This window comes from Rhopalosiphum maidis, chromosome 4 (genome assembly GCF_003676215.2).
Source record: "Rhopalosiphum maidis isolate BTI-1 chromosome 4, ASM367621v3, whole genome shotgun sequence".
Classification (NCBI taxonomy): domain Eukaryota; kingdom Metazoa; phylum Arthropoda; class Insecta; order Hemiptera; family Aphididae; genus Rhopalosiphum; species Rhopalosiphum maidis.
The window spans coordinates 54,582,814-54,610,795 of NC_040880.1; the positions used below are offsets into that span (position 1 = coordinate 54,582,814).

At 25.6% G+C, this 27,982-nt stretch overlaps 2 protein-coding genes across 7 annotated transcripts; one reads left to right on the forward strand and one right to left on the reverse strand.

Annotated features, from left to right (window-relative positions):
- The first annotated feature begins 1,503 nt into the window (after positions 1-1,503).
- Positions 1,504-27,688, forward strand: LOC113556069 (voltage-dependent calcium channel subunit alpha-2/delta-3). Of its 6 annotated transcripts, XM_026960796.1 has the most exons (30): positions 1,504-1,988; positions 5,153-5,234; positions 8,910-9,017; positions 9,152-9,365; positions 9,540-9,671; positions 10,517-10,785; positions 11,836-11,949; positions 12,029-12,233; positions 12,352-12,488; positions 12,547-12,687; positions 12,740-12,832; positions 14,806-14,862; positions 15,595-15,675; positions 15,747-15,821; positions 16,878-16,982; positions 18,850-18,921; positions 19,413-19,554; positions 19,621-19,675; positions 19,973-20,124; positions 20,320-20,367; positions 21,953-22,046; positions 23,511-23,543; positions 23,611-23,742; positions 23,816-23,928; positions 24,306-24,451; positions 24,527-24,793; positions 25,477-25,591; positions 25,667-25,862; positions 27,104-27,314; positions 27,515-27,688. In XM_026960796.1, exons 1-30 carry the CDS (start codon positions 1,888-1,890, stop codon positions 27,623-27,625), a joined length of 3,801 nt encoding a protein of 1,266 aa, XP_026816597.1. In that variant the 5' UTR covers positions 1,504-1,887; the 3' UTR covers positions 27,626-27,688. The 6 variants fall into 6 exon arrangements, with proteins under 6 accessions (XP_026816597.1, XP_026816598.1, XP_026816599.1 ...); XM_026960797.1 differs by lacking the exon at positions 23,511-23,543; XM_026960798.1 differs by lacking the exon at positions 20,320-20,367.
- LOC113556070 lies at positions 16,894-18,813 on the reverse strand. Its single transcript, XM_026960802.1, has 2 exons — positions 18,539-18,813; positions 16,894-17,590 (listed from the first exon to the last, which is right to left on the reverse strand). The coding sequence occupies exons 1-2, from the start codon at positions 18,551-18,553 to the stop codon at positions 17,120-17,122; spliced, it is 486 nt and encodes a 161-aa protein (XP_026816603.1). The 5' UTR covers positions 18,554-18,813; the 3' UTR covers positions 16,894-17,119.
- Positions 27,689-27,982: the final 294 nt, after the last annotated feature.

Below are 27,982 nucleotides of genomic sequence, written 5' to 3' on the forward strand. Positions count from 1 at the left end.
TAGGTAGATTTTGTTTAATATGATCAAATCAGTTCTAGATTTCAATTGGAAACAATTTAGGTACTCATAAATTATGTATATTCAATTATAATAATTTCAATTTTTCACTAATTATTAAATATTAAATTTAAACATTACCTAAACTTCCTAAACCTAATCATATACAACTATATATAGCCAAATAATCATCGCCAAGATCGATAAGCGACGAATTGACGTGCGACCAAATGTAGTATGCGTCAAAATGAAGTGTGGCGAAATGTCGTACGCGTCCAACTGTCGTGCGACCAAAAGACTGCGATGAATTGACGCACGTCTAAATTACCGCGACCAAATGACATATATCCGTATTATATTATAGAAATTTACAAACAATATTCTATGAATGTATTTTAAAATTATACGTAACTACGTAAGTATGTATTTTCCATACTGTCCAGCTAAAAACAATTTCTAAATTTTCTATAATATGGTCATGAATGAAATATTAAATATTAAAAAATAATTTTTGATAGATACATCTGGTAAATTTATGTGATTACGTTCACGTCCTGTATTAGTACATAAACATTATGTACAGCATTTGTTGATGTGTTAGTGTTACGGTTACCGGAAGTAGAACATAATTAAAATACATAATATTCCATAAACAGAAATTCTAGTGTTAATATATAGCTATAGGTTACCTACATGGCTACATATTAACGTTAACTTAATTTCAACAAGTATATAAATATCTTCATATTATTTTTAATTCAAAGTTTCTCCAACGGGAAGAATTTTCATTCTGTGAATAGTCGTTTTTTACATTTTTTTATTATTTATATTTAAGCATAATATAAAATTTAAATTTAAAATTAAAAAAAATATATTATTTTTAATACATTTTATCGTGTGACTTTTTGAGAAAATAATAGTTTTATAAAATTATAGATAGACCGAAATAAATTATTTATAGATAAGTACTACATATATACGAGTATCCAACTATATACATAGCCACATAGGTAACTATAAATAACTTACTGACTACTGTTGTCTGTTAGCGTGTCTAATGTCCGTGTTAAAGGTGGGTAAACATTTAACATTTTCTTAACCTTTTTATCGTAGTGGCCAATACATTTTTTTTTTGTTTTAGTAAACTTGGATTTTGATTATAACGGATAGATATTAAAAATTACTAAACATGGTGAGATTCCGAGAACAACTCAATGATGTGTTAAAAAATGAAAATTTTTTATACCTATCGTTTTTAATTATTATTGATCTATTACCTATTAGAATTTCGTCACTACCATCATAAAACAATAACATAATAAACGTATAGGTACGCGACGATAAAAAAACCAAACACAATCGATCATCATTCATCGTACCCGGACAGACGTCGCGGCGGTAGACGCGGTAGCATAAGCGATGTTGTCCGAATTCGAGTCGTATGCGACGACGGCTGCCGCGTTGTACCCATGCGCCACGCATTTCAGTCACCTCAGGGTCTTTGTATCGATCGGTCCGCGGCTGGTCGTCCAACAGTGCGATGCACAGTGTCATTAGTGTTCCAGTGGCAGCGGCCGGAGACGGATAATCACAGTTTAATAAAAACAAACCCGATAACATATAATAATAATATACAATATCATATTATATAATTATTGCCATTTATATTATATTTATGTACGCTCGCGATCGTCCGGTACAACAATATCATCATCGTTATTATAAAATTTACTTAAAATCTCCATTCCTCTCAACAACTGGCAGTTTTATCACTTATACTATAGTGATACCCATAATATAAAAGTAAATTATATTATATACAACGTGTACAGATTTCCGTGTTGTATATATCATTGTACCTATATCGTCATTATAAACAGAGACGATAACATGAAATCCGCCAAAGTCTTGGTCGCCCTATTTCTATACGGGTGTTTCATGGTTCGAGAATGCGCTCAACACGACAATAATGAACCCGTCAAAACGGCTCTGTAAGTACCTATATACCTAGGTAATGTATATATATATATATATATCACAGGAAAATAAATAGATTATATACTTACATTATATTATGATACATTGTGATCGTTCGAAATCGGAAATAGATAATATATATTAATTTATCCATCGTACACAGGTACAGAAATAAAAATAGAAATAGAACCCTTATTATTTGAATATGTGATAGTATTTAATCGGAGGGGGTGACATTTTTCTCATCGTGGTGTAATCCAAATAATCATAACTCATAAGACTATCCGATAAAAAGGGGGCGATGTGTTGATTATAATATAAACTGTTCCTAGTAACTATACCTACATATTGTGCAATATACTTATGGTGTTGACAAAATTGTTATTAAGAGATGAGGATGAATAATTGTGCCATATCACAAATAAATATTTTAAAAAAAGGTTCGTAGGTACTTTTACCTCTGTCCACGAGTATTAACGTTTTATTCTTTTAATATTTTAAAACTTTTATAGTATTTACTGTTCAAAATGTCAATACATTTTTTTAAATTTACGTTTAAAAAGGAATTAGTCAAGTCCCGAAAAAGAAGAAGAAGACCATTGCCCCCTTCAATATTATTACCATCATTATTATTTCCATAGAGAAAAATGTTTGAAATAAGAATATTTTATTGTATATTTTATTTTATTTACGTTATGTTTTATCCAAGTATATAAAATCCCAATCAGAATTCTTTTAATACGCAGTTATACTTATAAATAACATAATAATACATACTTCGCAAAATAATAAAATCAACAATAAATACTTATAACCAATGTACTCATAAAACAATTTTAAGAATAAAGCGGTGTTAAAAATATTGAGTTCTATTATTACTACAGTGCTCGAATTGAAAAAAAAATAAAGACGGGCGTAGGTTTTAATTTCAAAAACACCATTTCGTAACAGATAAATGTTACGGTTAACAGCAGAGAATTTCGTCTATCATACTACCTACACACATAGTAAATTAAATAATTAAAATAAAAACAACAACGTTATAATATTTGAAACTAATTTTATTATTTATGAGTGGTATTACTGGGATTTACTTTACAGATATAAAATTATTAAAAAATAAATAAATATTGTTTTTATATTTAAATTACACAAAGTCTTGTATATATAATCTTCTTAAATCTACATCTTTTTAGGGCAATTCTCTTTCTCTGCTGTTCGTTTGGCTTCTTAACCCACATTCAATCCATTTTGATATGTTTATTTTGTCAATTGGAAAACGCTAGCAATGAAATATGTACGGATCCCAAAGAATTTCATTTAGGGGATATAATTTCATTTATTAAGCTTTAAGGACGTTAGCATTCCAAGGATGAAATTGCTATACACTTAATCGCAGTGGTTAATTATTTAAGATCTTCAACGTTTTCTTCTTTTGTGTCTGAATTAACGGAAACCCCTTATAGAATTGGTCTCATTAATTTTAAATTGTTAAAACAAGCGACGTATAATCATCCCCGTATTTTATATTAAAATTTTGGAACATTTCTACTTTACGGGACACCCTTTTTTTTGGGGGAACATTGTCATATTTTTGACGAAATAAATTATGGTGAAATCAGAATTTGAGTCACGAACTTACTTTCAAAGTTATAGCTAATTGAAGTTTTCTGTTAATACTATAATCCTAAAATATCCATTTGGCTTGAAAACATTCAAATTGAACTGCTGCGCAGTGGTATCTTTCCAGTAAATATAACCAAGTATATTTAGCGTTCGAACCTCAGCCCCAGACAACTTTTTTTTTTTTATTATTATTTTACGATACATAATTAAATAGAATAACTTTTTACTATGGCATTTTACAATCTTGAATTTTGTAGTATTAAATAATGACGTGTAGTTGTTCCCTACGCCTACCGGCTCCGGTCGCCGAACTCGAGGTCCTACGGACCTCTCGGTTGGAGGCTCGGCCCCTAAACCCCCCGGGGGATGAAAATAGTCCGCCTAGGTGGGGGGAAGAGACCTCTTCGGAGTCTGGGGGGGAGAGATGGGTAAGTGTAGACCTAAGCTAACATAATGGGTAACCTAACGGATGACCTAACCTATTGTTTGACATATATAGTAGTGCAACTTTGGAGTGTCGTAACTTCTTAACTATGCCCGAGCGCCAAATTCTGACTTCACCATCGTTTTCAGCGTACTTAACTACATATACTTCAATTATAAAAATTGCAAAAAAAAAAGGTGTGCCGTAAAGTAGAAATATACCGACATTTTTGGGTCAATTTTTAGGAACAAAATGTATTATCTTAATCAAACAACATTGGTCATACTCTTTTTTAAACTTAGATGAAACATTAGAAGAATTTTACGACTGTGTAATAACTATTAAATATTCTGGTTTTAAGATTATTTAAAAGACATCTAAAAAAATTGGGCAGAATTAATTTTTTAAACACTTAATGAACTGCTGTAAATTTTATTCTTTCAAAACACATTTCCTGAGACGCTGAGACTAAAGTTATTTTCTTAAGTTTTAGTCTCTGAATTACAATCATACTATCAATAGCACGAATGATTTATTAGATTATAATATGAATTGATGACAATACCTGGGAGGGGGGGTGTTCAATTTAATTTCCAGTTACGGCCTTGATCGATGACAAATTTAAATCTCTATGTTATAGCTGCAATAATAAATCAGACAACTCATGTAACGTATCATGTAATATTCTTCGATTTAATATAAACACAATGAACGCTAAAATTTTTTTATTAACCTGAATAATTTGATCTTCTTCTGTTTCTAGTACCTATTATCCAAAAAAGATTCTAGCTTCTATCTTCTAAGGAATGTTTATGTAATAATAATTATTATACTTTGTTAAAAATAAACTGAAACAAAATCAAATTACACCCTTCAAAAGTAGACATCATCAGGGAGGCGTTTACTTAATGTAATGACAGGAAACGCTAAAATATACGAAAAACAAAAACGGACATCATCCAATTGCCCTCCCTCCCAAATTCGAGCACTGTTTTTTAGCTAAAGTTAAAATTATGATTACAATACATATATATTTTATAAAAATAATGTATGGTAATTGTATAATGTATTTGTACCTCTTATTGTGTTCAAAACTCATTATTTTGTTTAAAAATAATTTATCCTCAGGCTGCAAACGTGGGCTGAAAAATTATATTTTGAATTGTGGAACTGCGGGGAATATATAACTAATCGAAAATCACTGCAAAGCGTAAGTATATTTATAATTAAGAAACACATTATTATACACATTCCACATAAGATGCCAACTTTTATTTAATTGTTTTGATTGAATAGTGATCGTTTTAATGTGAAATAAACCTTATATAAACCTCTTTTTGAACCAAAAAATGGATCGAATTCGACGAAGTAATTAATACTTGAAGTAAAATCTAAAAATAAATACCTAAAATACCTATCTGACTCAAATAATATTTAATAAAGGTTTATTTGACATTAATATGATCATTTCTTAATCAATATATTTTGATATTCATTGAACTTTATATATTTCTTAAATATAATGTTAATTAAACCTTAATACTTATTAAATTCTAGCTTTACATCACAACTATGATAGATATATAGATATTTATAATAATTGTCTGGTACAGCTAAAATATAAAAATTATAATGTGTAATATTATAATATTTTAAATGTTTGATAGTTTGATGTATCTATACATTAATCGTTATTTAACTAGAATAAAAATTTTAAATGTTTGTAATTAAATGCGAAATATATGTGTAATCATGCCGAATATGTAGTATTTGGAATTAGGTAAATAATTCAATTTTTGTTAAGTAAATTTTAATCATTGTATTTATAATCATGTATAATCCATATTATTTTATATTATACAAATAGTTTTGCAATTAAATAAATAAAAAAAAAAGTATTAAGGATTATGATTAGTAGTTGACTATATCTACATAAATTAGATTTTTAATCAATTATTTATTTCCTATATTATCATTTTACAATATAAAATATTTAAATATATTTTTACAATTTATTATTTATAAAATTGTTAATAGTTACTTATAATATAAAATTATAATGAATATGGTGTTTCAGTAAACTTACTAAATTTAAAACTGCAGGTTTATTATTACCATATTTTAAAAATTCTTAAACTCTTGAATCTATAATATGAATATTACAAGATTTCGCAATTAACTAAATTAAAAATAAGTAATTAAAAATATATCATTATATAGATAAAAACACACATTGTGCCTATACTTAATTCATATCACGCATTTCACATAACATTTTTAATATTATAAAATGGTTATTTGAATAATTTAACTAAACTCATAATAAATTAAACTCAATAATGTATAAACATAAAATATTTTAATGTACAACGTGGTTTAAACGTCAGTCATCTTCACATACAAGGATTATTATTGAAAAAAATACGATTGTACACCACTTATATTATACCCAGACTAAATACTCCGGAAAGTATTTACATTAATCTGTAGCTGTGATTAAATTAATCACTAGATACGTATCATTGGCGGACATTTGGTTGAGTATATAGGGGGCTTGACGCTTGATATTTTTACCCATTATCGAAATTAAGCAACCTTCAACCTTAAACTTACTGGCTTTAAATGTTAACTTCGGACATGTATAGGTAATATAATGATATTATAATGTAAATGTTAATAAATAAATTCAATAATATGTGAAATAGACAATAAATTATAATATTTATAATTGTCAAATATCAAATCAATATCTATATTCGTCTACAGCATTATGATATATTGATAATGCTGTAGACGAATTAAATATTATTCTGAAGGGAAAGATAGAGGAAGCTTGAAGCTTTAACTTAAATCTTCCAATTATACCAATTTCCGATTATTTAACGCACATAAGTCACTTAAACTAATATATTGCTTAAATAAAATAATGACAACTTTAAATAAGTTAATTTTTTTATATTTTGGCAATGAAAGCACCACGAAAAACACTTTTATAATAGGTATGTAACATTAATATCTACAAGAGAAATCATAAATGTTTCATAGATGGATATTATACAGTAGTACTTTGCAATAAGAACTTTTATTAGTAGTTCATAAAAAACTTAATTTGAAAACATGTAGTTGCTTAGCCTAGGTATTTAATTTATAGGATATCTCTTAAAATAGTATTTCTACCCATAAAATATTATTTATTTATTTGATTAAACTTTATAACATTGCCACAATACATATATTTTATTTGGATATACGTTTATACCTAATTCCCGTAAAAAAAATCTTGTGGTGGGAGTAGGGAGTGGGAGTCTATCATAATTTATTCATTCAGAATTTAGATAGCTGGACCAAAACCGTGTTTTTAATTTAAAAGTTAAAACGTATTCTTAGCCTGTTAACAATGTTAATAATTATTTAAAAAAAACTAACATACTACAAAATCGAATTCACCACAAAGAAATACCTACAAAAAGACATATTACATATTTATTTTTAATATAATTAATTTTATTCCGGGGTTCTGGATAAATATCATTTGATTAATTAATCCACTAATTCAAGTGTAAAGCTCTATAATTTAACTAACACCAGACGGATACAGTTTTTATACTACAAATTAAAATAATTATTTTTTAAATGATTTAAATACCTATTTAAAATACTTTAAAATTATTAATATTACTCAAAAAACCCAACGTGTGTGCACATGTGTGTATTCAAAGTATAACCAACATCTCACTAAACTTAATCAATAGACCCATCAAAAACTGGCCAACAGGTGGACAAGAGCAGCAGTGTTTCTTTTTTATTTCTAATATATTAATAAACTATCAGTATAATTGGTTAAAACTGTTAAACTATACATTACTTAATAATAAATAGGTAGGTACATACTTAAAACTAGTGACCGTTACACGTTTGGAGTGTTTGGACACAAAATGACATTTTTACCTGGGATTTTGGAGAACGATTGGGAACACACGATTATGTACATTTTTTTTCATACCCAAAATTCAATACAACGTTTGGGTACATAATATTTTTTAAATAATGTCCCATTTAGGTACATTTTTTTACTTTTTAACTTTAAATTTTATTATTATAATATTATTAGCGTTACCCAAAAGATACCGTGAGGAGGTTGGCTCTTAACAGTCTCCCAAAAACGTTTATTTTTATTTTTGTTATCTTATTTTATTTATTTACTTATCTATATTATTTACTTTATTTTCCGACAAAATTCGTAGTCGAGTATACAACGATAATAATCATAGAATAATCAAAATAATATAAGTTTGATATTAACTGGTTTGGAGATAAAGTATATGAATATTATACCACTATTGTAGATCACGTGTTTATAAAGTGTACCCAAACGTTCTCGTAAGTAGGTAAAAACGAAAATACCTTTTATTTTATGTGCCCAAACGTTGTGTCTATTTGTACTCAAACGTGTTGGCTTTTGGATCAATGTGACCAAACGTTTAGCCCTCAAACTAGTTGCGGAACTCAAGTTACATACTTTAATATAATAAGAAGGTACCTAGAGTACCTACGCCATTTTATTTAAATGGTACTATTTCATAAATATAGATTAAATCAAATATATAATTCAACCAATATAGGTATCTAATATATTATGTATAAATAGACTATAACCTATACATTATAGATACTCATTATATTATGTTAGATAATAAAAAAGCATTATAACATATTTTAAAAATTAACCTTTTTGCCTAGAATTATTAGAACAATTCAATTTCTCAGCCAATTCGGTATTTTTTAAGAAAAATTATTTATTTATTTAAATAGTATATATAATATTTTAAAATAAATTATTATTTAAGTATCTTATTGATTCATTTGTGATTATTTTTGTTTATAGAAATATAACAAAGAATCAAAGTTAGAAGCAAGGAATGGACAAATTTTGGTAGCAAACATTTCGAGTGTTATTAAATCAATGATGGATAAAAAACAACAATCCTTAAAAGTTAGTAAAAATTTATATTTTTTTGGTAACCAAGTTTTGTAAATTAATTTTGTATGTATACAATAAACATTATACATACATAATATTATTAGCTATTTCGTATAAATAAATATGTATACAATATCATTTTATAGAGAATTTTAGAAAGCGTTGAACAAGTTGCAGTTTCAGCACACGACGATGAACCTCCTGGCAATGATTATAAGATTCGAAATGCAAAACCACAAAAAGCTACACCAAATACAAACATATTATTGGATGATCTAAAGGAAAATTCTCATTTTTACCATACACCTGTAAATACTACATATAGTTCTGTACACATACCAACTTATGTTTATGACCGGGGTAAGACCATTAGACCAATGCTTAAATACTAAACTATACTTTTAAATTATTTCTATACTTATACAATACATATTATGCATCACTGTGTTCGTGATTTACTATCCTATTATTTAAATATGTATTCGTGCAATTCATAATTAATAATTTGTAAATATTTAATACATTACAATTTAGCAACTGATGTAATTAAGGCTATCAAATGGTCAGAAAACCTGGATGCGACATTTAAAAAAAACTACGAAACTGATCCGAGATTATCATGGCAATATTTTGGTAGTACAACTGGTTTCATGCGACAATTTCCAGGTATATATTTCAATATCGACAGTATTTACCAATATATTTTTCATCATATTTGGTATATAATTTTTTATTAAATATATAAATCAGTAATTTTAATTGTCAATAATGTATACCTATTTTGCAAAAACTTGCGATTTGGAAAAGCATGGTGCTTTATTGAGTGTACTTGTTCTATCTAACTTTAGTGAGCTCTTTTTACCAATGTTTGATTAATTAATTTCGAATAGAATAAAATGGGTAAACAAATCATAATGTGGTATCTTTTCCTAGAATTCGTTCGAAAATTGTGAATGACCATAATCATGAACCATGATTCATGATAGTTCTTATATTATACTAATCAAATTTTAGCTGTTAACCACTCACTCTTGTATGTAAAATAAAATTTGGATATACCAGATAATGCAAGACACAAAAAAATAAATACTAAATAGGCAACGTTCAATTTAGAAAATAGGCTGTTTGGAAGTTTTGATTCGTATTTTCAAAAATACTAGTATACATTTATTTACTAGGTACATATCATAAAGTACTTAATGTGAAAATAAATACATTATCGAGGCGTTTTTAAATAAATTAAATGTATCAATAAAATTACACTCTCTTTAAAATATTTCGAAGCACCATTATTATATTTATTTTAATATTATCAAATCAGTTATAACAAATTTGTAACTAATAAATTAATCCTAATTAAATAAATACTCAATTTACAAATGTTATAAACTTTAAACTATTTTGTTGAAAAAATACTCTCAAATTTCTAAATTTCTTTTGTATTTATTAACTTAACTAAATTAATAATAATGATAATTACTAATGTATAGTTCTTCGTCTATCATTTGTAGCAATGGAATGGCCAGATAAACCAGATAAACCAGAAGATTTGTACGACTGTCGAATGCGACCTTGGTACGTAGAAGCAGCAGCCAGTCCAAAAGATATTCTTATATTAGTCGATAATTCTGGATCAATGATGGGACAAAGTAAAATCATTGCCAGGCATGTGATAAATACATTATTGGATACATTATCAGTGAACGACTTCGTCAATGTTCTTGTATTTAGTAATGTAACGAATGAAGTGGTACCGTGCTTTAAAGGCTTACTCGTACAAGTATGCATTAATTATTTAACTTTAAAAATAAAAAAAAGTTTATAGGATTTTATTTACAACCAAAATTGTAAAGCCAAAATGAATTATTTTTATTAAATATTATTTTTTAATAAACTATTAATTAATCTAATCCTATTTTTATTATTTTTTTTTTTTGAGAATACATTACTTTTTTTTCTTAAAAAAACGCCACACTCGCATGTCTTGTCTCTGTCTTACTAACGTACATCATAACAAATTTTCATTCAGGAGAACACATTTTGTGATATTAACTTTAATATTAGAGTAAATTTATCTATTATAAAATTTAAAGGTAAGAATATTATCTAGAAAATGACATAGGCTTTTATCAGTGACTTTTAAAGGAATTATATTCACTATGAGCCAATTTATCACCAGCATGGTTGTATATACAACTGGAACATTTTTTAGGTGACCGGATGGTTTTAATTATGACATAAATAATACAAATAGAAAAATTTTAATTTATAAATATATGTTTATTATTACATTATACATATAGTAGTATAGTACATATAGTAAATTAAGCAAAATGCATAATAAAATATTTTGATTGAATCTGAAATTTCACTATGGGTCCAACCCTAGAGCCCCCTCTATATACGCCACTGACTTTTATTAGTATTATACATAGTTTTAAAGTGATTTATGAGCATTTTAAAGTTGTAATATTTTACTTAGCCATAATTCACTTAAAATAATAATATCAATAAAAGCTTATGCAATGACCTAGATGATATTCTTACATTTAAATTTGATAATAGGTAAAGTTGCTCCAATATTAAAGTTAACTATATAAAATGGATTCTGTTGAACGAAAATTTGTTGACGACAATACATGCGGGTGTAGCGTCCTCTAAATGTTTAGTATTATAAAATAAATTGTTGCGAGATATTGTAATATAAAGATAATTAGGCCTAATTAAACGTTGGCTAATTTATAGCATAATTATTAAAATTTGATAAAAAAAAAAAAAAAATTGTTAAATATTAAGAAATCTTAATTAGGATATTTTATTTCTTATTCAGGCCACGCTTGCAAATATCAGAGAACTAAAATTGGGCGTTGAAAATATTGCCGATCCAAATAATATTTCAGATTTCAGCGAAGCATTAACCAAGGCGTTTGACACACTTGAAACGGTACTTAATATTTACAATAAATTAATACTTTGGTTTTGTTATTATTTTGATAAAATTAAAAATATAATTTGATTGTTAGTACCGCGAACGAAATATGGGTGCTATGTGTAATCAAGCAATCATGTTGGTCACTGATGGTGTACCAGAAAACTTCTATGAATTATTTAAATCACATAATTGGAAGAATGGTACTATGGGTATGCCAGTAAGAGTATTTACATATCTAATTAGTCGAGAACTGCCTGAAATAAGAGATATGCAATGGATGGCTTGTGCAAATCATGGTAAATATTTTATTATCAAAAATATTGAATTTAATTAATACAAATTTGTGTTAGGTAGATATTACATTTAAAACCTTAAACAAATAGATAATAAGAACGACAAAAATTTTTAATTTAGGGTATTTTGTTCATTTAAGTACGGTAGAAGAAGTTCGAGAACAAGTTGTACATTATTTACCGGTAATGGCTAGGCCCTTGGTGTTGCACCAATCCCATCATCCGGTTATTTGGACGCCGTTATACGCTGATGTTACTGTAATCACAGTTTATCATTAAGTAGTTCGAAAATAAATTAATTAATATTTTTTTTTAGGATCCAAAAATGACTGATTATTTATGGGAGCAAGAAGAATGTCAACAACAGTATGACGATACGATGAGTTATAAAAAAACAAAAGACCAATTTTTCTATCCAATAAATATAGCAAAACGAGAACAAGATCGAAAAAGAAAAGTACATACTTAAATACATTTTTAAACTAAATTATATTTAATATTTTTTTTAGGAATTAGATCAAAATGTAAACGTAAATAGACAAAAAAAACACAACTTAATAACGTCTCTTGCGATGCCAGCATTTGACAAAAAAACTGAAATGGTAAGTTTATGAAAAATAATTTTTGAAGTCACATTAACATGCAACAATCATCAATTTATTTCATTTTGTTTATAAATTCATTTTAGAAGGATTAAAGCTGTACATTGTTTTGGAATACTTTCAAAATATATTTTGTATTTCAATGCAATGTTGAATTATTGGTTTTACACAATTTAAATTATTTGAATACATATCACATTAAAATATTAAATACATTTTACATCATATACATAAATATATGCATATTCACCATGCCGTAGTCAGACGGAAACTGAAAGTGCGTGTTCCCTTCTCTTCTGAACTTTTTTCGTAGGTAATTGTAGACATATAGTGTTCCATATCAATAAAATCAATTATCAATTTTTTAATAATTACCGATATATTACGAAAGAAATCTGGTTTACATTGTCAAATAAATTATTTAGAACAATTTTATTAAATCTTTGTTTCATGTTTAACTATCATTACATTCTAGAAATATAACAATTTTGGTCTCGTTTCGATGAACTGTTAGGAATAAGTGTGTTAATTTCGAATTGTTTTTTTCTAATAATTTATATAGAATTTTAATTGATTTTTACAAAGAAATCTTTAGGGTTTAAGTCTAAAATTACAATTTTAAAAAATTAGTTATAACTGGCTCTTTATTATAATAACTTAGAAAGTAAGTATGGTAAGAAAAATATAATTTTTATGAAATGCAGTTACTCTTAAAAATAAGTTCTGACTACGGCACATCATAAAGTGTCACATTGTCATAGTAAACTGCATTATTTAAGTAATTAACTAGATTAAAATTGCATAGTTTTTGGATACTATCTATAACATAATATTTTTAGATTCTATAGTTTATAAGCACCATAAACAGTAAGCACTGAGGTCTGAGAAAAATAACTTGTATAAATATTAAATTTTTTTATAACATATAGATAAAATATTAATACCAAAAAAACACAAAATATATCTATTCTGTGCCTAAAATACTTAATAAGGGTGTATATTTTATGTTTTCTAAGAATTTATGGGACAATTCCTATATGAGATCTTGAATATTTTTCACTATTTTTCACTGTTTAATATTATTTGTATATCCATGAAATGTTAAATATTATTTATAGGTTGATATATAATCTATGGCTTTTGAATGACGAGAGTATTATATTCCTCACCACTTATCACTATGGATATTATTATACCTATTTCTACGTTCTAACTCTTTTTTTATATTTTATAAAAGTGTTTGTCGTTCTCTCTTTTTAGTTATAAAAAATCGATATTTTTATTAAACTATTAAATTATTAGGTATTATATTTAGAACACTAATGTCTAATGATAATTGTTAATTATCGCCTATCGATAATTAATCAAATTACTTACCTGCAACGGCTGCAACGCTTTATCGATTGCCGGTTGTTGGTAGAACACATCATACTGTATTGGTGTCGAGTCTTAATATTATTGTTGATTAACAAATGTGCCAGGCTTTTGATGTTAACATTACAAATAAATAAAAATATATAAGTACTTTTATAAAGTTAAGTATAAATATTAGGTTTTTACTGTTATAATTTTTTTATCTACTATTAATTTAATTATTAGTCTCAAATTTTCAATTATACTTATAATAATTTTAATTTTAATACCTATATAATAATAAATTTAATATACCTGTACATATTTTTTTATATAATATAAATTTAATGGAATATGACCTTGAGTTTTTGTAAAATGTATGAGTTTCAAAGTTTATATTAATAAATGATATTCTTACATGTATATGCTACAAGTTATGTGACACTTACTCTCCCCCCCCCAAAAAAAATAAATAAATAAAAAACTATAAATATATTATTGTATTCAATATGCGTATTTTTTGACAAATACTATTAAACCGGTAGATTGTTAAACAAATATTTAATATATTTTTTTTAAAAAGCTCATACTAAACATGTTTAATAATTATTTCTCAACAGAATATCACAATAAGAAGGCTAATAAATGATAACTACTGGGTTTGGGAAACAAAAGAGGTATTTAAAAATTCAGCAGGTAGTCTTCCATAATTTTTTTGGTCATCCTTAGAAAAATCTTAATATTTTTATAGTAATCATATTTTATTATAATAGTACTTTAATATATTTTTATTGTGAAACTTATTCTTCTATCAGACAGTTCTGTATACTATCAACTATATTATATTATATATTGTATTATTAGTAATTAAAATTAAGTGTCAAATATTGGTGACTAACGCATTGGATAGATTAAATGTAACAATTTAGAAAGCCTAGAATCCTAAGTTTAGAATTAATATTTTCTTAGATAGAATTTCTAAATAATGGTGATGGATAGGGACCTAATACGTTTTAATTATATTTATTTAGGTTCCTAGTTAGAAATAATAGTTAGAACTAATATTTGGTTTCAAATAGATACTTGGCCTGATTGAAACCCAATTCAATTTTGAAAGGGCGTTTTATATATTTTAGTCTAAGACTAGCGCGTAGAGAATCAATAGTAATTAGAATTTTAAGTACATTGTAGATATAAATAAGAACGTTAAATTGATTTAATTTAAGCAAAATAGAGTAGACAAATCTAATTTTATGTTGTTACTTGTTAGTATTATTTAATTTGTTTTGTTGAAAACTATAACTAGCTGGTGTGCGGTTTTTAAAAGGGTTACTTTAAATGTCGCACATTTTTATTTAAAAAAATTATTTTTATTAACGTATCATAAGTAAAAAAGTTTATGTTTGCAGACAAAAGTGGCCCATTTACTTGGTGTTGTTGGAACTGATGTTCCCGAAGCTGATTTACGAGAAGCAATGTCACCTCACATAGTTAGTAAAATATGTCTTATTGGTTTTATAATATTAATAATATTTATACTGTATTTATCCGTGATTTTCAGTTGGGTGTCAATAACTATGCATTTATCGTTACTAACAACGGTTTTATTGTTACACATCCAGATCTCAGACCAGTTGTAAGTAAATTATAATCTCTGGAAGAAAATATAAAACGTTTCTGTATATATGTATATATTATTAGATATATATTAAAGCACATAATATGTAGTTATTAAAAATAAGAATTTGTGTTATCAAAAATAAAATGAAAAAGATAGAGTAAAAGAAAAAAAATATAATGGTTCCATTCAGATGTTAATTGAACGATGGTGATATAATATGACAATGAAAAAGCAGACATTTTTTGACACTATTTCTTTAATAATTCTAAACACATCTTTATTTTACATTTACAACACATGCATAATGAAATAATATATAAAAAAATATGTATCACTTGACACTTATTTTATTAATTATATTTTTCAGTAATCATTTTTCGTTAGATTAATTGTTTAATTGTATAAATTTGTTCCCGTTAAAAGAATGTCCTGACTGAGTTAATATTAAAGTTTACTGTTGAAATTTTACAGTGAAATTATATCAATTCCATTGATTATTTATCGACTTCGTTGGTTATAGACTTAAACTACGCATTGGCACACTAATTAGCTATTGATTCCTAGTATGATATATTCCCTGCGAATGCTGCGATAGCTACAAAAAAAAGCAATACAATTTTTTATTAAATGCTGAATTTTGATTATCTTATTTTATTACGTAGTGGACATTTTAAATTTTAATTTTAATACAAAAATCGCCAATAAGCCTTAAAATTATTCTAAATCCTTATTAACTTTTTGATGATTGGTTTTTCTTTACTTATCAACACGTGTCTTAATAAATAAAAATAAACACATAAAAAAACGATACTGTCTAAAACTTTATATTATATAGATTGTGTAATATCTATAAAAGATTCTTATGAAATCTCGATTATTGTTATAACACAATCTTTTATTCACTATATTTACCTAATATCTGATATGAGTTATTAATTTTGATATATAAATGTATAGTTTATTGTATAACTTTTATAAAATATAAATACATTAAGTTAAATCTTTAAATAAAATATATTTATAAGATAAGATATAAACCAAATTCGTTTTTACAAAAATGAATATTTTTAGTTTGGTGATATTTTGAAGCCAAATTACAATAGCATCGATGTAACTGAAGTGGAACTTGTTGAATCTGACAATAACGCAAGGGAATTTGATCAAAGTATACTCACGGTTAGTACAAAAATTGAAAAATAAACATTATACATAATAATAAATTAATGATTATACGATTTTATAATCATTATTTATTTTATTATTTTTTTTTTTAAGATGTATACCACTAATCACTATAATATAATTATTAATAACTATCCAAAGAAAGGATAGCCTTGGTATCCTGGGTATGTGTACGGAAAGTATCTGGGGTAATATGTGTTCATCATTGGAAACGGATATACCATTAAAGGACTTTGGTAGTATGGTTGGTCGGCATTCATACTGTTCGTCACGTCGGAACTAGCCGCCATTAGAACATCTACAGGCACTTGACGAGTCTTAGGTTTTCGATCAGTTCTTAAATTATCTTGTTCGACCACAGTTTTATTTTGCTGGACGGCGGAGGACGTGCTGTTTTTTTCCAATTTCGTTGTTTTATTCTGTGGTGAAATAACTTTGCGTTCATCGGTAATCGCTAGATTGTCTGTCTCGAAAAAAGCCGTTGTTTCATTCTGCGGTAAAATAATTTTCTCGATGATACTATCTGGACCCCCAGACTTATGGGTAACATTTATGATTTTGCAATCAAAACGAGAAAAAGTAGCTACAGCTATAAAAACCATCTAAACATTTACAAAAAAAAAAAAAATAAAATAATAATTAGTATACCTAAGAATATAAAAGTTATTGTTAATAAATATAACAGTCTTTATTTACAATTGATTAGGTTTTAACTCAAATTAGTTATTACAAATAACTGTTTTCAGTGTTTTCATCCAGTTTATAATATTGTTTTAGTAATACCTATAAGTTGTTTTAAATAAAATTGTAATATAATCTTTAAAATTAAAATCATAATCATAAGCAATTAAATGTCACTAATTAATAAACAACATGGCAACATGAAATTTAAAAAATACTTGGCTGTATATTAACATATTAAATATCTAAATTGTACTTGTAAGCCTTAATAACATAATAAAAATTATTACTAATCGTTGAAATTTAATCTTTTAACCAATATTTTCTATAAGCTATAATTTAAGTATTATATAATTAGATTCTAAACAAGGCCAGGATACTTAAATTATTATATTAAGCTCTTTTATGTAATTGTTTGTAGAATTTTTCTGAAACATGTTGCGTATGATCGTTAGATTTTTATTATAACGAAATATAATTTGTAAATTTATAGTTATTTTTTTTTTTAAAAATATAACAGAATAAAATTATTTTACTGTATGCTACTGATACTTCATTTTTTAATTTACAACACAACAAAACTAACAATTTTATTTTTTGAAAATATTGTTCTTTAAACAAAAATATTTTAAAATAAAAGATTTATGCATGTATTTTCAGACTGAAAATTTCAGTACCACATGTACACCATGTACTGCTCGTGCAGGGTTAAACAATTTAAAAAAAATATGTTATAATAAAACAATATATCGTATTAAAAAAATAAAGTAGTTTAGATGATTTTTTTTTAAATTTTGTTGTATATTAAATATATATTATAGATCGTCTATTATTTAAAAAAAATATATTTATGAATAATATTTACTTACAAAGCCCCGCATCATTGTTAAATTCTAAGTGGTTACTTCGAATAGGTACGTAAAATAATATAAATGACGAATCAAACATAAATGGAGTCTTCTGAAATTATTACCGCCTTATATAATATTAGGATGTCGGAAATATTTCCAGTTCATCAAAATCACGGTCATTGAGATTATAAACGAATGCCCATTGAACTATAGCTTAACTAATCAATTTGATATTTTCCGCTGAGATAAATATTTTGTTTAAAACCATATAAATCGCTTTGTGTTCATGCACCCAAAACTAAATGTTTTGTCTTTTGTATATTTTACAGCTTCGTGATTATATTATCAATCAAACAACTGGCGATCGAGAAATTACTGTGAAATATCATTACGACAATATAGTAAATTATTTATATTTATTAAAAAAATAAATAAAAATCAAATTTTATATTTAAATTGCTTATTTATATAACTTTTTGTTAAGAAAATATAATTTATTTTATGTTAACAATTTGATTCTCCAATTTACATATTAAATGTATGTATCATATGAGTTTTATTTAACATTTAATTGAGATTAAATTAAAAATAACACAATAATATAAACATGGCATATTCATAACTAATAATACTTATAGATACTATTGGATAATTAAAAAATAATAACCATGAAAAATTATATATATTTTTTTATTATTATCTTTTTTTCTTCATGATAAACAATTGTTATCATAAAAACAAAAGATTTTATAAAAGTTTATAACAAAGTTATGAAACAATTAATACATCTAATGCATATAAAAATAAGCAAATAAATAAACTAAATGTAATTTGTAGAATTAATAATTAACTGATTTAAACGAATAATACATATATTATTTATGTTTAAAAGAGACGTGCAACAACAGCAGAGAGACATTATTATTATTCGATTGTTGAAGGAACTCCGTTTACAGTTGTGGTTGCTTTACAAGAAAAGCACTTCGGATACAGAGTAAAAATACCAGAAAGATTTCAAAATCTTAATACAACAAGTAATTTTTAATAAAAATAAACTAGTTTATGAAATTTAATTTAATAATGTATTACATACCATATAGGAACATCCCTCTTAGACTTTTTCAAAGATGACGAGTGGAGAATTCATCCAGATTGGTAAATACTAAATTGTATCAGTTTAAAAATAATTTTATACATTGTTTTAATAAATACTATTCAATAATTATCTACTAAGAAAAATTACCAGCGTATTTAAGCTATTTTTTTTTTTATTAAATTATTTAAATTAATAGTTTATTTATTCTATTATTATACTGTTAATTTTTTTATCATACATATTAATTAAACATTTTTTACTTAAAAATTAAAAATTATTAGACTAAAAATATTTATTTATTGATGCAATGATACAATTAGTTCATACGCGAAATGCGTATTATTATTTGTTTTCAGGCTTTATTGTCGATATGCATACGATGATGGTGACAATACATCATTTAAAACCCCAGAAGACGAACTTAAGCATTTTTTAAAGAGAATCAGTAAAACTGATAATACTTGGAATAAATGGCCTCCTCCGAGATTTTACAGTGAATCATACGATTGTAAGTATATCAACATCTTGCTTCTAATAACCTGCTTCCTATAGCTACCTATAGCTACCTTATATCTTTAAAAAGTAACATTAAACATATGTACACACTAATAAAAATAATTTTAAATATAATATGTATTAGCTTTATAAATAATTATATATATTCTTAACGAGCTGTAGGATTAGTAATTATTTGTTTTCGCAGCAAACGGGTCAATATTGCCCGAAGAAAAATTCGATTGCAAATGTTATTGTGAGTTTAGTGTTAATATTTTTGCATGATCAAGCTTGATCGCAGTGTTTTTTGCAAGTTAAAAATTGTGGAATATAACATTTATTTAATTTTTTCATCAGTTTATTTGATTGTTATAATTCTGGACACGCAAACCAAAAAAATGTTTCACCGCTGGTCCTATATATTCGTAAATTCAAAGATAAATTTAAAAAGAAAAAACAAATATTTCAATATATTTTACAACAAATATCTAGTAAACAAAATTTATTTTTTGAGTAATATTATGAAATATTGAAATGTTTTTACGAGATAGTTAGGCAATATTAAAAACAATGTTATATTTCTTAAATTCTGATTGGAGCAATAAAAGTGTTTGTTTTATAATGACTTATGTTTTTTATACTAATTTTTATTTTCTGTTTGTATCTTTCATCACTTTGTTAAGCTGTTTCACTGCTTCAAATTTTAACTTAAATGTTAATAACGAATTGGATTTAATTTTTATTTTTGGGTATTAAAAGTTAATTTAAAGTACTTTTAGAAATATATAAAAAAAAACAAATTATAGATAGTTGTATTAGATAAGTATAGCCTATAGCTAATAACTAATAGGCATCTAATATGTTTTACTTATGTCAATTATTAGTTATAGCTAACAAAATATCCATAATCATTATAATTTTAGTAATCAAAAAAATAATAATAAAAAACAATTCAGTTAATTACTTTATTTTCAAATATTTAGTGTACTCATAGGAAAATAGATATTTTTTTGTTATTATATCATTAGATTATAATATTTTCTGTTTTATTCCTTTTTTTTTTTTTTATTTAGTATTGAAAATATATTAATAAAAAAATGTAAGTATTTTTAATAACTATACAGCGAATGTATTTATATATTATATATTTAATTCCCATTTGAACACGAAGTCACAGGATTGGTAATTTTAATAGTAGGTATAGCGTATATACTTTATAATACATATATATTTAGGTACCACTTAATTTACGAAAAAAATCAATTTTTACAATTAATAACAATCAGATAATAACAAAAATATTTATATATAATATAAAATATATCGTCTATATAAATTAATTATTATCATACATACTTATTTTTTTTATTTATCGTACTTAAATCATATTATTTCATGATTATATTTTGTTTATGAATTGTATAACTTCAATTTGTTTAGTAACTATATTCTATAACTTTATATCATGTTTGCATCCAATAAAATTACACTCCGGCAACCTCCTTTCAAATGTTAATAAATTACAATTTTTTTCCTCGATTTTTTATGAATTATACAAACATGTGTGTACATGTTGGTTATGATAGATCGCACCTTGATTTGAAAAATTTACACGATTTTTTGAATGTGTTAGTATTTGTGCTCCATTATACTTTAGCTTTAAAATTGTTCGCTTGCAATATAATAACAAACATAAACCAAATATAAAGGTTTAAAACTCGTAAATGAAAATTAAAGAATTTAAAAATTAAAATTATCCAAAAGCATGGCTTACAATAAATAACAAAAAATTATGATGTATAAACTTGTAGTAACAATTACTTAAGGTTTATTATTTTCAGGTGACAAAGAACTTATGCTTAGTTTGATATACGACGCTAACATGACTAAAGGTATTTTTACAGAAGCTAAAAATGACACTGAAAAGAAAAAAAAGTAAGTTATTTTATAGGCTTGATTAGTTTTATTTTGATTTTTAAACTCACTAATTAAACTGTACAATATATATAGTTAATACAATTTAAAATTATAAACAATTTTTCAATTTTTGTGCAATAACATTTTTTTTTATTAAATTTTTTATTTTAGAATAGACAATTGATTAAAACTTGCTATTTAATAATTTGATGAATACTGTTTATTCATACGCATATTTTGATATTAATCCATATTATAGGTATATATGTCTCATCTACTTGATGAAATTGTCCATTTCATGAAAATATATCTAGTTCATGAAATGGAAACCTTTTTTTCCACTTAGTGAAATAATTAAAAATTTTATGAAGTGGATAACTTTTCATGAAATGGTTACTAAAATTTCATATCATGTAATTTTTTTCATCAAATGGCCATCCACTTGAAACAAAAAATAATATTATAGGTAATATTATATAATTATACTGCTTTGATGAATAAATATGCCATTCCTAGATCAGATATGCAAACTTACATAACAATCTGCGACACCTTGTTGTAACTGTAAAAAAGGTGCTAATCGTAAGTTGGTGGTTCAACATCAACCCATTGTAATAAAAGATTTTAATTTACTTGATTGATTTTCAGTCAGTTCGAGTTCCTAATGGAACATTTAAATTAATATTAAATTATCAGGACCATAATACCAAATTTTTTTGTTTACGTCAAAGTAAACACGCTACTGAATTAGCATATCTATTATTTGGAACCCCTAAAATTAACCTACAACAATACAATTATAAATTTCTGGTCGTAAAGCAGTTTAAATATATCAGATTAAATAAGATAACGACTGTCGTAAAGTAGTAAGAACAAATAAAATTACAATGAATAATGATTGTATATTATATTTTGTTTCACCAAATCTTACAAAATTTTAAAACAATTCATATATTTAATATAATATAATTAAAATATGATATTAATAATAATAATATAATAACATAAATATTATGATATATGGTATATCTATTATTACAACCAACGGCACATGATGGCAGTATAATATTATATTTTGTTTCACCAAGCGGATGGCCATTTGTGTAAACAATTATACGATATAAAATTTTAGTATCCCTTCCGTGAAAAAATATCCATTTCATGAAATTTTCAATTTGTTTTTTTTTTTTTTTTTAAAACTGTTTCCATTTTATGAACAGGATAACTTTTTTTAAATGAACAATTCCATCAAGTGGATACGATGTATACATATAATATCTATATTTTTCATTGATTTGATTTTATCAAAACATATAAACTAATCAAATGTTTAATATCTAAAAAAAATGTTATAATATTATGAGCTTATTTATTAGTTTGAGTAAAATTAAAATCACATTACATGCACTATCCACGCGCTTTTATATATATTCACTTTGATATTTTTCACGTTACACATCGCACTATTTTGTCTTAATGAAGTCCAGCAGCGGTCTTGATGAGTTTGTTACCGAGGTAAAGTACTTGTATAGGTCAGTTGAACTAATTTAACTAAAATCTATTGCTATTTATGTGTTTTTAGAACCGAATTTGAAAAGAGATTTGGAGTGACATTGGCTTTTGTTGCTACCCATAGTGGTCTCACCCGATGGATGGATTATGAAGATAAACCCAAGACTCCATACAATCCAGATAACCACGAAAACCAACAACCGTAAAATGAAAAAAAGCTTACTTTCATACAATAAATTATCATTTATTATAAATACGTTTTACATAATTTATAGGCATTTCATTGAAGAAAACGTTTACTCTATCGAAGAAGTTTGGTACAGAAGGGCGGTCGAGTATAACATGGTAAACGATGAAAGCTATGTGTATTCTGTACCGTTTGAAAATGGTAAGTAATTCATATTAAACTTTTTAATTAATAAATTGGTACCTAGTGTTCTTTAACAAACTTTATAGTAAAAGTATAAATCTATGTTTGCATCTTTACTCTTTAATACAAATATGTGTTTTCACATAACCGTAATAAACTACAAAAAGTATCCTATCAAAATATTTATGATTTGTTTAATAATTGTTTTCAAATATTTCGCTTACGATGAATTAAAATTACATATAGTTATGCCTTCTGTGTTTATTAACTACTAGAAATCTTAGTATTTGTTTGAAATTTGAAGAGACAAAAATGAAATAAATTAAACAAATAAAAATTTAAATATTTTAGTCGTTTTTACCAGTTGTTTTTTTAAAATAATGCTTATTTTTTAGAAAACATTAAATCAACATTGGTAACAGCAAGTCAAGCTGTTTTCGTTACGAGTAAAGAAAATAAAAAGAAAGGTGCTGCTGCAGTTGTCGGTTATCAATTCAGACACTCAGCTCTTCAAGAATTGTTTTTAAACATTACAAGACAGGTGAATTTTATATCTTATATATTTTAACTACTATAGATAATTTGAATAAAGACTATTTTTTTATAACAATTATAGTGTTACTCAGAAACTGGTTGTACGTCATCAAAGGATACTTGTCATTCCTTAGAACGAGATTGTTACATACTTGATAACAATGGTTATATTATTGCATCAGAAAATGCAATGGATACTGGAAAATTTTTCGGAAAAGTCAAAGGTCCAATTATGAATATGATGGTAGAAGAAAAAATTTACAAAAAAATAACAATTTTTGACTATCAAGGAGTATGTTTTAAGCGAGAAAATGAAGATGATTCAAATAGTTCGTCATTCTTGTATACTGTAAGTATTTAATTAATTATTAAACTTTGAAAGTCGTCCACTTTTCCAAGATTGGTTAATTATTTTTCTTTGCCTATTTTTTTTGGCTAAACTTTCTGTTGATAGAAAAATTTCTTAAATTTTGTTTACCTCTCCTTTGAAATGATAAGGATCTCTTGGCCATCATACATTTTAACGTTAACATAGTGTCATCGTTAACGATAGTTTCTCTATCTGAATTTCTTGCTTAAGTTAGTCATTTATATATTCTGTATACACTTGCGTAATTATTTAATTACAATACATAACGATAAATAACACATAAAAATCAAAATATTATTAATTAAATATTCATAAATATGTTTTTACATCGAGGCATTTAAGATAGGCTATTTAGCTACACCGCTGTTGTGTGTCCATTTCCCGGTGTATCAAACTATGTGGACAATACACGCATTTTTAAAATATTTATTAATCTATTTGTGATTTAGTGCCTTAGTGGTTTAGATTTTCAAATATACTCGTACTAAATTCTAATTTTCAACTCTCGAATGCTTCCCCGACTACTACTAGATAATATTATTATATACCAACTACCAATTATTTTTAATACAATAATACTACCACTACTTTTCTTGTATATAATATATTATACTAATACTCGATTTATAATAAATTTAATGAATACATTTTTTTTCCGATAGCCGATACATCATTTAAAACAATTAATTGGATGGCTAATAGGGCGTGTATTATGGTTGGCTGCTCATTCAAATTTTCAATGGATGGTATCTCAGGCTCAAGCGATTTTCGAGGACAGTTAGTATAGTTATTTTTATGTATTAATAATTTTTATTTTCATTCACCTAATGATAATGTAATTATTGTATTCAGTACCAGATTACCAAGAAGATGAAGAAAGTAACTACAGTACAGATACTTTCTCCAGTTTTAAGATTGAAGGCGAAAAAGCATTAAAATACGTTAAAATTAATCGAACTCGGCCGAAATCTTGCGATCGTGTCGTCGATTTATTTACGCTAACTTCGAAAATTCCAGAAAAGATTGAACGTAAATCTATGTGTGCCAGGTAATATACTAAATACATTATTTACAATTGAAAATATCTTGTATTTGCTTTGAGGTTCTGATCAACATTTTTCCTTATTTCCCCTCCCTTATTAGCACGCCACTGATTTATTTAATACCTAATGTATTGCACGTATAAATTAGATACAACTTCTCAACAAATGTATTATACGCAGTTAACGAGTTGTATTCCGACGAAATTTCTCGTACATGAGTTGTGTCCCCATGATAAAAGAGGGATACACGAATTGAGTCCCAAATGTTTTTTAAGGTTTTATACAAATTAGGTCACAAGAATAAAATATGTTGCTATGTAGTTACGTTAATTGAAATTAAAAAATTTTTATAAATTTAAATCGAGAAAATTGTCCATTTTAATGTTGAATAAATACCCACATATATTAAATTAATAATAGTTGTGAACCATTTCACTCGAAATTTAATTCTATGTTTTATTCAAGCCATCCCAATATATTATATTACATATAAAAAATTTGCAATGCGATGTTTATATTAAAATTAGAAGTTCTGGACAATTATCAAAGACAACACGTAAAAAACATTTATTTCTTAGCCAAAAATTAAATGGATATAAGAATGGACAAATTTCACGGTTTGAATTTAATAAAATGATATCATTTAAATTGTTGCCAAATATATGTAATTTTATTAATGTAGTTATTTTTATTTTGTATTTATATTTATATTTATTAGACGAAATAACGTTGATTTTTTTTAGATTAGTAACAATTTTTACTATGATAATATGACTTTTATACGAACTTTTTCATTTTTCGAGTAAAATATTATAACATATAATATACTTTTAATTTTTTAATAAACAAATTCACGATTTGAATTTTTAAAAATTGTTGGACACAATTCGTGTAACCCGAAAAAAACTGAGGGACAGAATTCGTGTAACCCCAAAAAAGTGCAAGACACAATTCAGTATTTGGGACACAACTCGTTTGTAGCCGTATTATATACCGTAGCCGTTCAGTTTAAAGGCACTAATATAATATGTGACATTTTTTACTGTATAAAACTTAATCCAAGATAATATTTTTATATTGTTTATTTTTATATCAGTATACTATGAGAAAGTAACGTTACCATAATACCATTTATGTTTAAACCTATGTATCAACTCTTAAATATATCTACTCCTACATGATAGGGTACGCCTATAAAATACCTATCTATATAGACGTATTATATTATATAATATGTTCTTAACAGGCCTTATGAATTGCGAAAAATAATAAACACCAACCTTATCTTACTGGTCGTCAATGGACGTTGTCCAGAAACATCTAAATCCGAAAATTTTGATACCTTGCCACAAGAAGTTATGTATGACGAGTTCAATAATTCGTTGGGCTGTCACAAAGCGTTTTATAGTTTACCACGGCGTAGACCTAAAACAGCTTGCATTAGGACACATCCAGACGTAAGTATATACCGACGACTATCATCACAAGTCATTAAGCAAAACAATGTACTTATTTAATATTCACCCTTTTATGTATTAGTAATATTAGTAAAAACTGAGTTTTTAAAATAAATAACACGAATAAAAGTTTTTATTTAACTGTTTAAAAACTATAATGAAACAGTTAAACTTAATTTTAAATGTATTTTTTTTTTTAGGAGCATGAAATTTATGACAAAATGTGTGGCAGCAGTACAATGATTACAATTACACCAACAACTTTGTCAATAATTTTTTTTTCTACGTTTAATTTGATAAGGTTTTTATAATTTTTTAATTCTAAATCAAAAATTTAAATTCTCTTACTTATGTATTTATCAAAAATATTGTTCATGAAGTTATCTTCGATGTTAAATATTTTGTCTATTGCGTCTATTACAGTATAATATACGTTAAATCTTGATATTACAATTGCGTGATATTATTACCTACATTAATTAATGCAATATTTTGATGATGTAAGTAGGCATTGAATGTTGTATTTTCTACTTATGATAATGATAAACATAATAATATCAACTACCTAATACTCCATTAGTCTCCGATTCTCCATGTTGACTGGTAAATATAGATTTAATACATTTTATATCTACATAGGTAGCATAATAATATTGTGATCACAATTT